At 36.0% G+C, this 15,159-nt stretch overlaps 1 protein-coding gene across 4 annotated transcripts in view; it reads right to left on the minus strand.

Annotated features, from left to right (window-relative positions):
• Rasal2 (RAS protein activator like 2) overlaps positions 1–15,159 on the minus strand; it is a 276,958-nt gene that overhangs the window by 132,979 nt on the left and 128,820 nt on the right. For all 4 annotated transcript variants that reach the window (XM_029538940.1, XM_021199327.2, XM_029538939.1 and 1 more), the window contains exon 3: positions 13,247–13,370. In XM_029538940.1, the coding sequence (XP_029394800.1) occupies positions 13,247–13,370 (124 nt within the window). The remainder of the gene's footprint in view (positions 1–13,246; positions 13,371–15,159) is intronic.

Consider the following 15,159-nt stretch of genomic DNA (forward strand, 5'->3'; position numbering starts at 1 on the left):
GCTTATGAACTCATGTTTGTAAGATATTCAAACACTGACAATTTCACTAGGATCAAGAACACATAATTCTGACACTTTAAATGCTGTTTCTGTGTACTTGCATGCAGGTGTTTGTGCATGCATGTGTATACTGCAGCAAGGGCCAATAATAACCAGAAAGGTGTGTCAGTTCCCCTGGAACTAGAGTTAGTGGTAGTTGTGAGCCTATTTAAGTACTGGGAACTAAAGTTGGGAATTGAACCCAGGTCTTCTCAAAGAATAATTTTGGGGAAGGGCAGCAAACATTCCTGACCAATGTGTTCTCTCTCTAGCCTCAGAACTTTTAACTAGAATTTCTCAGGTACTATTAGTATGTGGAAGAGTATGGTGGGTAGGAACTGATCTTAGGAACAACCTACTAGGTTCAAACACCAGCTGAGCCTTTTACCATTTCTGGGGTCTTAAGACAAATAGTACCTTGGTTTCCCTGAGTATTAACAAACTAAGATGAATAATAAGAGCATCTGCCTCGTGGAAGTGGGAAGAGGGAGGGAGGAGACAAAGTTATAAAAAATGTAAAAAGGAAAAATGAGAGCAACTTTTATCATTCATGGCCCCTTTAAAGTAGTACTCTTTTCCATAAAAAGGATATAAACACCTTTACAGACTTCTTCAGGCACTTGAACTCACAAGGCATTATTATCTAGATTCTCTGAAGTCTTCTTTTGCTTTCATTTACAGAACTATTTCTTTTACTAGGCAATATTATTAAAGTGTTCACTAAACAGAATACAAAAACCATTACAACAAAAAATATGAAAACTCAAATTTTGTTAAAATGAGCTCCTTTTTACCAAGACTACTATTACTCTGTTCCATCCACAAAATATTAAAAAGAAGAGATCACATATTCTATATTATGGTCATATATGCTTTGATAGGAATGATGACATGTAATCCCCCAAGGAAGAAAACAAACAGAACACTCTTGTGAATAGTCAGGAGCTTCCATAATTTGGTAACATTCCAAATGCAATGCTAACACGCTGTAACACATCACTTAGTCTTCCTTTATTCACTCCTGCCATGTTTGGTATCCTAAACATATTGACTTCTAAACAGGCTTGTACAAGGTGTACTAGTCATCTGCGAACAATATGCAGTAATTTGGACCTATAATATAAATCAATGCCTGAACTTTAGTACTCAGTAATACTCCCCAACTGTCCTGTTTAATAAAAGCAGTTTAGAATATAATATGGTCAACAAAGACTTAATAAATATATAATAAATGTTAGCCTAAATATTGCTAAATGTTAGCACAAAATGTTGAAAGAAGCAGTCTATCTATCTAGATACATCTATCTAATCTATATCTATCTAGATATATCTATATATGCTATCTATTGCTTTTATAGGTTTGGTTGTTTGTTTATTTATTTAATGTATGTGAGTATGCTGTTGCTGTTTTCAGACATACCAGAAGAGGGCATCAGACCCAATTACAGATGGTTGTGAATCACCATGTGGTTGCTGGGAATTGAACTCAGGACCTCTGGAAGAGGAGGCAGTGCTCTTAACCGCTGAGCCATCTCTCTAGCACTGTCTATTGCTTTTTTATGAAAAGTTTCTTCATCAAATATGTGGCATCTTGAATATTTGTCATAACCTGTTAGGCTATATATAAAATAGAGTATACTTTTAAAAATCTAAAATTGCAGTGCCAGTCTTAAAAATTGGATAGATTAAGTATCTATACCTGAACTGGTTGGATTCCATGTTGGCAGTTGGTTTTGTTTTCTGTTTTTGTAAGACTAACAAAGTAAAAGTGTCAAAGGGAAAGAAAAAATTTAATATTCACCTGCTATAGACACACCAGCAATCTGCTAGGAAATTTGCATTTGACATCTTTCAAATTCTGTGAAGTAGGAGCCATTAAGCTGAGCTGATATATCCAAAAGAATTGCTTCCTTAAATTACACACTTATTTTCCCAGATGTATGTACACTGTGGAAAAATAACCATCAGTATTTAAATATCAAAAAGATTTTGGGGTAAATGATAAAGCATTTGAAGGGCATCTTCCAGAATCCACATAACAATGGTATGGCGGGAGTCCATAGGAGTTGTCCTCTTAACTTTACATGCATGCATGTGTGCCCACATACATACATCATACACACCCAAAAATAAAATTTAAATGCTTTTATAAAGGGTCATGATAAGATTCAGCAGGTAAATGTGCTTTCATTATGAAAGTAAATGTTGTCTAATTAGATATTCTTTTCTGAGATAAAAACAGCGGTACAATTATCAATTCTAATAGAGTGCATTATCACCAATAAGATAAAAATACAGTGGAATGAAACTTGAAAAGCAAATATCCATGAAAAAAATGAGAGTAATAGCATTTCTTTTAAAAACTTAGTAGTTTTACTCAATGATAAGAGGGAAATATTTTTAATGAAATTTTGAATTAATCTTCATTCTCTGTTAGAAAACTGATACAACATGCCTTTATTCATGTGAGCTACAGTTCTTCATTCCTATTATGGAAAACATAAACTAGCCTCATTGAAAACAGTTCATGTGAGTCTGCAAAGCTGATAATTTTTTAAAATTGTTACATCAACTAAGAGTCAGAAGAGTAATAGACTGAAAGGTATTGTTTCAGCCTAAATGTAATGGTTCAGAGTCACTGGTAAACCCCAAGAAAAGTTAATAATGAGGGTAAATAAAACACATCTTTGACTTTCAGCCCCATGCTATGTCACTGATGTCAAATAATTATCAGAAGAAGTAAACTTTTCTCTTAGTTTGCAAGCTCCTCCCAACCCCCTGGGAGCCATATCTATCTGTGAATTTCACATATCTGTGAAATTCTGTAGCTAGTAAGTACCCACTCCATACAATTGTTAAATGTGCTCTTAATCATATGGGGCTTTGAAATGCATCTTTCTCTTATTTCCATTGGCACCAATTTGCTGTTTTGTTATCTCTCTACTCCTACTTCTGGTTCCTAATACACATCTGAATCTCAAGTGTAGGGTGGGGAGGGGGAGGCACTCAAGAGGAAGTAGGTGTCAACCTGCATTGGTACTTAGTTAGTTTTGCTCAACTTATCTGAACCATTCAGCTTCCTTTTCCTTTCAGAAAAGCCCGAGTCCTTAAGGATCTAGGTCAAGTCTCTATAATAAACCCCAAAGTGCATTATAACTGAAACCCTCCTTTCTACCTCCATCATACAACAGACTGTTGAGTTATTCTTGTGCTTTACAGGAGAATTTCTCCAACTATGCAAATAAAAACACCAAGGACAAGCTCATGAGATACAGAAACAGAATGCTTTCTGAGAGCTCCAAGATAGGTTTAGTGCATATCTTGCATGTGGTTGTATGCTTAACCTGAGTCATCTGAAGGCTGTTGCAGTGATGCCTGAGTGGATAAACCACAGTCCTGTTATCATCTACAAGGTCCCATCTAGTAACTAAAATACGCACCAACAACTTAATGAAAGCATAAGGGCACACATCCAAATATTAGTGCAATTAATTAAGGGTAAATTCTCATACTGGAGAATGCTGATTGGCAGAATGAAGGGAAAGATTGCCAAGAGATGATCTGGGCCTTAGGACAGAGCACATTTCCATACAAAGGAGGTCAAGGCAAAGGTGGAAGAACAGAGCAAGGCATTGCAGGTTGATGGCTAAAGTGAGCAAATGCTATTGTGTCTGAGGCTGCCTGGAAAACCTGAAGCAGTCCAGTCAGGTCAGAACCTGAGAGAACTATGTTGAAACAAAGAAACTAATATGATTCAACTAATCCTCTAAGGAAATGCCAAATTAACTTAAAAAAAAAAAACTTTTAAATAGAAGAAATTGAGGCAGAAGCAAATACAGTAGTCACATTAACAGAGACAGTTACCACATGAACTGGTTATGAAGCTAGGAAGGGATGAAGAGGGAAGCTACACAGGATTCTGGTTTTGACCATGCTGGAAGAGATGTTCAGGGGACCAACTGGGATTAAAGCTCTGAATTAAAAGGAAAGGAAGAAGCCAGAAATAGAAATTTAAAAGCCCTCCATACAGACATGATTGATTGGAAACATGAAAACAGATCAAATTAACTGGACAGAAAAGACAAAGCAAGTAAAGGAGACTGAACAAAAGATTTTATTCTTTTGTTCATTTTAGACAGGGTCTTACTCTGTAGCTCTGGCTGCCCTGGAATTCACCATGTAGAGCAAACTGACCTACAACTCACAGAGATCTGTACACCTCTGCCTCCATAGTGCTGAGATTAAAGGGCAAGTGCTACTCTGCCTGGCTAAAACCCTCCTGCTTAGATTAGATTATTATAGTCTAAAGATTAGAAAAATATCCTCTGTTCATGCTTCAGGAATGCGGTAAAGGACATTTTCTTCTCCTTTCCCCTGAACAAAGGCTACATACAGTACAAGTCTTCTATGAATCATAAATGCTGCGCCTGTGACTTAACCTGATTGTTCACATTTCTAATCATGAATTCAAACATTAACACATGGTTTATAGACGTACAGCAAGCTTTTCTTACCTGAGAAGACCTGAGAATGCCTTTTTCCTACCCTGGTGAGTAATAATTTTATTATGATTCTTGTACTGTAGAGTAATCAAAGTTTGGAAAAATTGTTTATGTCATTTTATCAGTTTTACAGGTAATAGCCATGAGCCTAGTAAGTAATATTAGACTACCAAAGCAAGTGCTTTAAATTTAAGTCTCCATTTAAAGATTTACTTATTGCTTTTATGAGGGTATTATGAGCTTACATGAGTTTATGTATACCATATGTCTACCTTCTGAAAAGGTAATCTGGCATTAATGGGCTATCATATTTGTTTCCTTTTATCTTCCCAGAAAACATATTTGATAAATTCATGTATAAAACTAGCAAATCGCTATTGTTCTAATTTGCTTTTATTTGTGTATATGTGACACTTATTCTTTTCTATGAGCAGTATATAAACCTATGTTAATAATATATGCATATAGTTTAGAGCTCATTAGTTCTGTACAGGTTGCTAAAACAGTAATCTACAGCACTATGTATAAACAACTTAAAATAGCTTTTGAACTGTATCTTAGTGTGCATGTGAGTGTGTTTGCATGTTCAGAGGACAACTTGTGGGAGTCGATTCTTTCCTTTTTCCATGTGGGTCCCAGGAATACACTTGGGAATCAGGCTTGGGAGCAGGCAGCTTTACCTGATCAGCAATCTCAGCGCACTCTAACCAAACTTTCTTCATGGAGGAACTACTTTTATCCCTCTTAGCTATGTTTTGATAGTTAGCCTGCTCTAATCCTCAGGCTCCTTCTCATTCTCTGGCTCAGACTGGCTTTGCCTGTGTCTAGCTTGCTCTCTCTTTAACCTGTCCCTGTAAAACTCTCCTGGCAAAGCTGCCTCCTTCCTGTCTCCCCCTGTTGCTTCCTTTTATGTTGCCTCTTGCCTCTCTGTTCTCCTGAGAGGGGCATATCCTATTCTGTCAAGTCTTTCTCTGATTCATCACTTTGTCTGTCACTCAATTAGACATCACTTTTAAACATGGGTGCTTCCTTCTACAAACTAACTTGACCTTTACTGCTTGGAACTAAGGGTATATACTAAGGGTATGTCTTTTTCCAAAGCTAAGGATTAAAGCTGTGTGCTAAGGGCTGAGCCACACCACAACTAGCAACATTTCTTTTCAGTAAGTAACATTATCTAGGAGTTCACAGTTTGATCAAATATCCGGAAACCTGCATATGATAGGTTATCTTTCTGAGAGTAGAGAAAATTATTTTTAAATTTCCAGTTGACTGTTTGTTTTGACTCTTATTTTTTCTGTTCTTTGCTTACTTTACTTTCATGTTACTTCATGTTTGCTAATTTTAGGGAAAGTGAGCAGCATTATGTCTCTCCTCTTATGCTATTAAACTACCAGGAGAGTATTAGTCTAAATATTTGCTTCACAGGTAATAACAGTGAGGGAAGAAGGAAAGAAAAGTCTTATCCTTCAATGTTCAAGTATTTGTTTATTCACACTGTATATGGTAAAGTAACTTTCTTTTCATTTTCCTGGTATCTCAAAAATCCAGATACTCTGGGAATTTGGGTTTTTTTTTTCCCCCTCCCTGAAAATATAGCTAGATGTATAAGTAGGAAAAGCACTAAAATGAAAAGGAGAGCATGACCCATGAATTAATCACTATATGATACCATCTACCTTCCCATTGTAAGATTTTGCAGAAAAAATAAGAATGACAGGTGGTTTATTTGTTACCACATCAAGATCTGGCTCTTTCAAATGCCTTTTACCAGAATCTAACTACTATTAGCTTTTAGTGTGTTGGCATGGGCATGTACACAGGTGTGTACTCACACGCATGCTTGTTTGCCTTTCTTGTTTTCCATTTCCTCAAAGGACTAGGTCTTCAAAGTAAAATCCTTTAGAATTTTATACCTTAACTTGGTTTGTGGAAGGAGTATAATTATAAGTTTAAGTTCAATGTGTTATTTCTATTCCTAGAAATCCAGGATGAATCTAAAAGCTGTTCCTGATTGTTTATCCACTCATTCCCTCTTCATAGCTGATCTTCCAATCACAACAGTGTTTTATTAATATTAACATGTCCTAAAGAGTACTAATATTATCAATTAGTATACACTAACATTATAATACATCAACAGTGCTTTAGGGCTGATTAAGAGAAGCAGTAGCTAGGGGTCATTATAGGGGTGGACTCTATTACTTTGTACTTAGGTGCCAATCCTGTATTTTGAATGTGCAAACTGAGAACAGCCCAGTCTATAGAAAGGACCTGAATAAAAATTTCCTGTATTTGAGACATTTTACTGCCATCTGCTGGAAAACTATAAAATAACTGCAAACTGTATAACAATTTAATGAAAGGTGCCCTTAGTCACCTTCACAGAAACAATCTACTGTGCCAGGATAGAGAGGATAAGAGAGAAAATTAGAAAGGCTTCTTGTAACCTGGGACACCTGATAGGACAGTTGATGAAAGTAGCTCTGCTATTATGCTGGCCTGCAGAATGTCAGTGTTCCATCACAACTGACAAGCTTTAGGAGTAAGTGCACATAACAGGAATGCTGGGTTGCTTATGATCTACGTATGATAAATACCAGGAAATACTATATGGTAGTAGCAAAAAATGGGAAGCTTATAAAACCATCCATTACTAAGCTTTTACCCTCCTCTATTTCCAGAGTTCTGCATGAAAGAAATATTTCATTTAAAAGGATGGCTTCATAGGTTACAGTTACACTAAAAATGAACGTTTATTAAATTCCAGCTCTTATGTTTCTGTAACTAGTCAACTCCTATTACTGTTTGTAGACAAGGAATACTGTCATCTGAAGAAGTCAGATCATTTCTGAAAACTCTGAACAGTTTGAACATAATCTTGTAAAATTAAAAATATTATATTTAGTGTATATATGTTTTGCCTGAATGTGTGACTGTATATCATGTGAATGGTACACATGGAAGCCAGAAGTGGGTGTCATATCCCTTGTAATTGGAGCTGTGATCTGCCTTATGGGTGCTGGAGATCAAATGTAGGTCTTCTATAAGAACAGTCAATGCTCTTACCTATAAGCCATCTCTCTGACCTCAAGTATAATCTTTTGATTCATAAACTAAAACCTGAAAATTGTTATGGGGAAGAGTAGTTTTACTAGATTTTCTAAATCTTGAAATGAACATTTCAGAAAACATTACATTTTCACAAGAAAAGAATTTGATGGGGCTGGAGCAATGGCTCAGAGGTGAAGAGCACTGGCTAGCTGCTCTTCCAGAGGTCCTGAGTTCAATTCCTAGCACCCATATGGCAGGTCGTAACTGTCTAATAACTGTAGTTCCATGAAACCTGATGCCATCATCTGGTGTGCAAATGTACATGCAGATGACACACCCATATGCATAAGTAAATACGTATTTAAAAAGTATTGGATGGAATAAAATCAATGTTGGAGTCTGCTGAACATGAGACTAAGACTGAGGGAAAATAAATACTCAAGTTGCTCTCATTCTTGTCCAGGTAACTGTAATAGCATCCTGACTTGTCTCTGCATAGCCATCCCTGCACCTTTGCTATTAAGGCATTGTGAAGAGTAAGAATCAATGCCTCAAGCCACCCCAAACCTCAAGGTCTGGCTGACCACGAGCCTGGCGCCACCCTAGTCCTCTCCTGTTTCATTCCCCTCTAGTCTCCTGGGGTTATCTGCTGCTCACTCAGCTGCTCTCCTAATTAGATTCCCTACTCCTAAGTTTCTGTAAGTGTGACATGCATACTAACATCAGTCAGGTGATTACAAACACCAAACAGGTCTTTCTCAGGAAGCTAAAATGGTTCATCCACACACTTAGGCTTCTTCCCCAGTCCTGCTTCCAGCTTTGTTTTCTGCTTTGTTCTTGTCAAGATCAGGCAATATGACACCACTTTTTACTTGGGCTCACTGTCTATGACTCCTTAGTAGAAAGCAGCTCACAAAAATAGGGTTTATATACATATTTTTTCCAATTCTAACCCCTAGAGCCTACAATGGATTCTAAAACTTAAATATCTATTAACATTACTTATCATCTAAAACAAACAAACAGCACACACACACACACACACACACACACACACACACACACATGCACACACACCCAAAATTCCAAACAGGCAACAGAATTTTTAAGGGCACACTTTTCCTCCTCCATCTCATTTATGCTGTTAATTACATTTAGTAGTTGATTGGGGCATTCTGAGTAGAATGCCTTTACACGTAGTGAAAATTTACCTTTCAGAGATATTGGAGAAAAATAGATTTTTAAAAATTATATCCACCTTGCCCACAGCCAGCTATTGGATGGAACACAGGGTCCCCAATGGAGGAGCTAGAGAAAGTACCCAAGGACCTGAAGGGGGCTGCAACCCTGTAGGTGGAACAACAATATGAACTAACCAGTACCCCCTGAGCTCGTGTCTCTAGCTGTATATGTAGCAGAAGATGGCCTAATCAGCCATCACTGGGAAGAGAGGCCCCTTGGTCTTGTAAACTTTATATGACCCAGCACAGGGCAAGGCCTGGGCCAAGTAGTGGGAGTGGGTGGGTAGGGGAGCAGAGGTGGGGGGAGGGATATAGGAAACTTTTGGAATAGCATTTGAAATGTAAATAAAGAAAATAAAAAAAAAAAACCCTAAACATACTAAAAAAAAAAGCTTTAGGGCGATACAAATGATAATAAATAAATAAATAAATAAATTTAAAAAAATATTATATCCACCTAATAGACCTTTTCTTCTAACTGTGGAGATTAATGAAATTTTGGCCATTATTAAATTGTAACAAAACATATGCAAGAAACAACTTGAAATAGCATCTTTTCAGAATTAATGTAAATCCTGATATGTGCACTTCCTGGTGGCTCATCAAATTGAGAACAAGTACAATGGACCAGCCATGAACTGCTTTAAGTTCTAAGAAAGACAAAATGGCATAATCATTAATACTACACTAATACTGTCACCATAACTTATTAACGGACATACCTGTCCTTTATCTTTCCTCATTTTTATTCCTCATTAATCTTCATTACTCATTCAGTCACTCAATATTTATGGAGTATCTATCAACCTGCCATCCCTTTGACAGGTAATATCTAAAGTGAATTGTCTCCTCTTGCTGTTCAATTTCATCTCTGAAATATACTATCTTCTCAAGCCATTTCAGTATGGTTTCTGCTACTATATACCATTAAAACTGTTATTTTAGACTAAATTCACTAAGAACCTCAATGTTGCTAAATCCTATGCCGATTTTGATTTTAGTCCTTACTGTAGCTTCCCCTCAGTAGCATGTAACAAAGGTGGTGGCAGTTCTTCACTTTCTTGTCCTATTATTTAGTGCATCTATTTGACAATATCTTTGCCTCCACCCCCTTATTTGGTAAGTTAACACTCATACAGGTCAAATGAATAATGTTGAGATTAACAAATTATCCCGAAGTAGACATGAGCTGTATGACCACTGCCTAGGTCAACAAAAAGGACACTGAAAGCACCCCAGGAGCTTGTCATATCATTCCCTAATTCCTACCTCTTCCCTAAGACTAACTACTACTCTGACATCTAACACTACATATTAGTTTTGCAACTTGAAGCTTCATCTAAATGGATGGTACAGCAGGCATCATTGGGTGTGTTGTTTAGTGAATTCTTCAGTAAATACTATACCAATCCACTCATTCATGTTCCACTAGGAAACCTGAACATATATCAGTCAACCCTTTCCTGTCTTAGGTCCTTAGAAACACACTGTCCTGGTCCCCACACTTTCACTTTAAGTTTTGATACAAAGAATTTCTAACTTCTATCAATTGAATCAGTTATTTCCCTAAAGATTACTGTTATTTATTTTCTGCTAAAGACACTGCCCTCAATCCAAAATCAACACAATACCATTCTACAAGCCTATCATGTTACTTCTCTCTTTTAGACCTATGGTACATTTGGAAGTGGTTCTGTCAATGATTTAGGAAAAAAGTGAAGACACACATACCCTTGCTCTTCATGAATATTATCTGACTGACCCGACACCAATGGCTGAAAAGAGTGACCCCTTACTATTCCACTAGGCCCCCTTTGTTATAATATACATCTTACATAAAAGCCCAATGATTTCAGAATTCTTAGTCCTATTCAATTAGATTTAAATAGATCTTGATGTTAAGAGATTAAGTATTCTTGTTTTGTTTTCTTGTACCCTGGCTTTCTTTTGTGTTGTTTGTTTGTTTGTTTGTTTGTTTTGAAACAGTGTTTCTTATGAATTCCTAGTGGGCCTGAAGCTTGCTTTGAAGACGAGGCTGCCCTCGAACTCACATAGATCCATCTGCCTTTGCCTACAGAGTGCTGACATTAAAAGTATGTACGACCATTCCCAGATATCCCAGCTATTCTCCGTCTATGTCATTTCTAGGTGAAACTGAGAATCCATATGATAACTTGGAAAAGGAATATAGGAATATCATTCTTTAATTCTGATCCTGAAAACTGAAATAATACTGTTTTCTAATTTACAAAAGTGGTGTTCTCTCTCTGTGTCTGTCTCTCTCTTCCCAGTCTGAATTAAATCTAGTCTTTCATGCATGCTACACAAGCTCCAAAACATTCAGTACCACTCTCACCTAGACTTTCATTTATTTAAATCCTTCTTAATTTTCTGTGTAGAAGTTTTGCACATCACATTATATTTCTTTTTCCTAGCCCAAATAATTATTGTTTTATGATGTTCTACTAAGCATATTAATTTTTTCAATGACTATTTGCCAGCATAGACAAATACCAGTAATCTTTATTTATTAATCTTAACTACTTATAGTTTTGTTTCTACATGTATTTGTTCTATCTTGCTAAATTAAAAAAATACTAAAATCCTACTACATTCTTTTTTATTCTTAAAATAGCACCACATGCTGCAAACATAAGTATTCAAAGCAATGCTCAACAGAAGGTAACTTGCCTAAATAAAACTCACCAGTAAAGAAAACTGAACCAGGCTATCTAATTCAAGATTTAACTGGCATGAAAGAGAAGAATCTCTTCAGAGATAAACTTTACCACTTTCATATTAATGAGGGTCAATTGTTGTGCTAATTTTAGGAAAGCCACTCTGAAAATCTATCACTATGTCTCATCTGTCAGGACAACTGCCAGACATGTCCAGAATAAAAACCATAAAATGGCTCACAACCAGGTACTTTTGCTAGCCGCCATATGATTTTGTCGTTAGGAATAGTACCTGGAACACCACAGACACTTAACAGTTCACTATATCATCATCAGTTGTTGCTTCCTGAACTCTGTAATAACTCTTCAGATGATTATACTTCCTTAAAGCCTAAGCACTTTTCAATATAGCAGAAACAATAAAAAAAAAAAAAAAAAAAAAANTTTGTCGTTAGGAATAGTACCTGGAACACCACAGACACTTAACAGTTCACTATATCATCATCAGTTGTTGCTTCCTGAACTCTGTAATAACTCTTGAGCTGAATATACTTCCTAAAAGCATAAGTATTTATAAATATAGAAGAAAAAAAAAAAAAAAAAAAAAAAAAAAAAGAGGAAATGAAAGATGGTAGCTCCTGGCCAGTTTGTATATCTGGAATATCAGTGCATGTGAAATAAAACAGGCTATAAACTTTTACAGTCCAACAAGTGTTCAATATTATGAGGCTCTAAAGTAGCTTCAACATATGCTAAAGTGGCTCAACGTAAACATGATAACTTGAATATGGTTTCTCCAAATAGTAAACTTGGGAGAAAATATTTGCTAGCCTAATATTTTTAACAGGCAGAAAGTTTTATAATATGAGAATCAGATGTAAAATGCATGTAAGTTCCAAAATACATTTAGACAACAAAAAAGTTTATATTAGAAAACACAACACAAACCACAAAATTATAGACAGCCCACCACCTCAGAAAGAACAAATGATTTTATTTACTTACCATGTATGCAGAGTAAATGTTTATGGTTCATTAAATACATAATAATGTAATATAAAAACCCCAAAGCAGGTCCTATTTTTCAAATTACTTGATTACTTTGAGTATTCCTTTATCATTCCAATTTAAATATTTAAATATTACAAAACAATAACAAAACATAAAATGATATATAGGATATAAACTGGGGAAAGTGCTAGCTGTTTGGTGGGTGGGGGTGGTGATTGGGGAACAGTGGGATAAATGCTAAGCAAGTATTCTCTAACTAAGCTATCCTCAATCTGAAATGAAGCGGCTAACATTTTCCCTGTCATCTACTCAAACCATGGGTCTGAAAATAATTTATATAGATCATGCAAAGTTAAATTAGACTACTCTGACATCTACAATAACATCAGAAGCTACGAAAAGGGTGTGTCTCGGCCACTCACACAGTGCCTGAAACAATACTACCAATGTTCTGAAAACAGAGCTGAGCAGTAGTACAGAAATATACCATTCAACTTGCCTACACCAAACAGCAATCTTACTGGGTAACACACAGAGAAATTTATTAGCATATAATAATTGCTGATACTTGGCTATAACGCTGATGAATTGGATTAATGGGATATTGATTTGAATACAATGGTTTAAGGAAAAACATACAATACTTTGTTTTACTGTAACAGTGACAAATGCTTTAGTCATCCAATAAAATGTAGGGATGTCTTTCCTTTCTTTAGCTTACCTAGTTTAGTGGTGCCCTCTTGTGGGTACTCCGGAAACTGACCCTCTGAAGGAACACTGACAGTTCTCCTCAGACATCTCCCTTTGGTGGAATCTGTCTGTTGATCCTGTCCTTCCACTGTCATCTGGCCAAGAGACACAGAGAAAACAAAATAATGAACATGTCTAGGTACTTTCTTACTGATTAATGCTTTTAATTAATGAAGATAGTAGTGTGAAATAAGATTTGAAAGTAGGAGAGGAATGTAGAAATGAAGTAAAAAAGATGTTAAGGGATTACCAACTCCATTGCAGGAAGCTGTTGTTTAGAAAGAAAACTGAAGGATCAGGAAAGGCAAGTATGCAAATTAGCTAACCTGGAGTCTGTACAAATCCTACCTGGGTGTGAGCCAGCTCTGGAAGCTCAGAGAACAAAATAAAACACCCACACAAATAAAAGGAAAAGAAAGAGAGAAAAAAAAAAGGCATTCCAGTAACTTTACATGTTGTTCTGTTTTATTATTGTTGTTAATGTCTTACTGTATGTAACTTACAACATAAAACTTATCATAGATATATATATAGGGGAAAACAGAATATACAGGGCTTTATACTAGCTAGGCTTTCAGGCCTCAGCTGATACACTGACACTTCTCTGTATAAGAAATTGGTTTCGAAGCTTTAATTTTATCCAATATTCAAAAGAGCAAATGTTGGAATCAACAGTGACCATAAAATTAGGCTTCAAAAATTCTCTGAAAATGGAGTTGATTTTATTAAAGATTTTAAGTAAGACCACACAACTTTTATTCAGTTGAATCGAATACTTAAATATAGTTCATAAAATGTATTTCTAATGCAAACATATATAGACATTTACAGAGGTACAATAATAAAACAGCATGTTTTATCCCAAAGGGGCAACTTTCTATGATATTAAAAAAAAGTATTTTTCTGCTATAGTTTCAGAAGCATACTGAACGATTATTTGCTTAGGTGAATGAGAACTATGAACTTAAAAACTATGCAGCAGGGTTTTTTGTAGAATAATTGATGGTGCCACGGTTCTTTGGGGAGTGGGGCTTAGTAGTTTTCTCACCTTTATGGGAGATGAAGTCCAAGGCCCCAGTGAATCAGCTGAGGCCTGAAACCCTACCTAGTATACAGCCCTGTATAGACTATGTTTTCCTCTATAAATATCTATGATAAATTTTATTGTTTCATATGGTAAGACATTAACAAAAATCATTAATAAATCAGAACAACAAATAGTCATTAATAAATCAGAACAAATAGTAACAAGAATGTATTTTCTCTGTTTTTCTCCATTACCTGCCATGTTTCAATGTACTTAATCATATTTTTATCTTTTCTTTTTTTAAGATGTATTTATTTCTTTGATATATGTGAGTATACTGTTGCTGACTTCAGACACACCAGAAGGGGGCATCAGATCCAATTACGGATGGTTGTGAGACACCATGTGATTAGTGGGAATTGACCTCAGGACCTCTGGAAGAACAGTCAGTGCTCTTAACAGCTGAGCCATTTCTTCAGCCCCATATTTTTATCTTTTCATGAAATGGAAGCACTTCACAGCTTCTCTTGGGAACAGGAGACTTCCAGTATCTTTGGTTATTCTCCTATGTTTTGGTTATTCTAAAGTAAATAATGATATTAAAGGACAAGCACTGTAAGAAGAACACTATTTAAAGATACTGTTCAGAATACAATTTAAAAATTAAAATTAATAAAACAAAAACAAAAGCCGGGCATGGTGGCGCACGCCTTTAATCCCAGCACTCAGGAGGCAGAGGCAGGCGGATTTCTGAGTTCGAGACCAGCCTGGTCTACAAAATGAGTTCCAGGACAACCAGGGCTATACAGAGAAACCCTGTCAAGAAAGAAAGAAAGAGAGAAAGAAAGAGAGAAAGA

This window comes from Mus pahari, chromosome 5 (assembly GCF_900095145.1).
Source record: "Mus pahari chromosome 5, PAHARI_EIJ_v1.1, whole genome shotgun sequence".
In the NCBI taxonomy this organism is placed as follows: domain Eukaryota; kingdom Metazoa; phylum Chordata; class Mammalia; order Rodentia; family Muridae; genus Mus; species Mus pahari.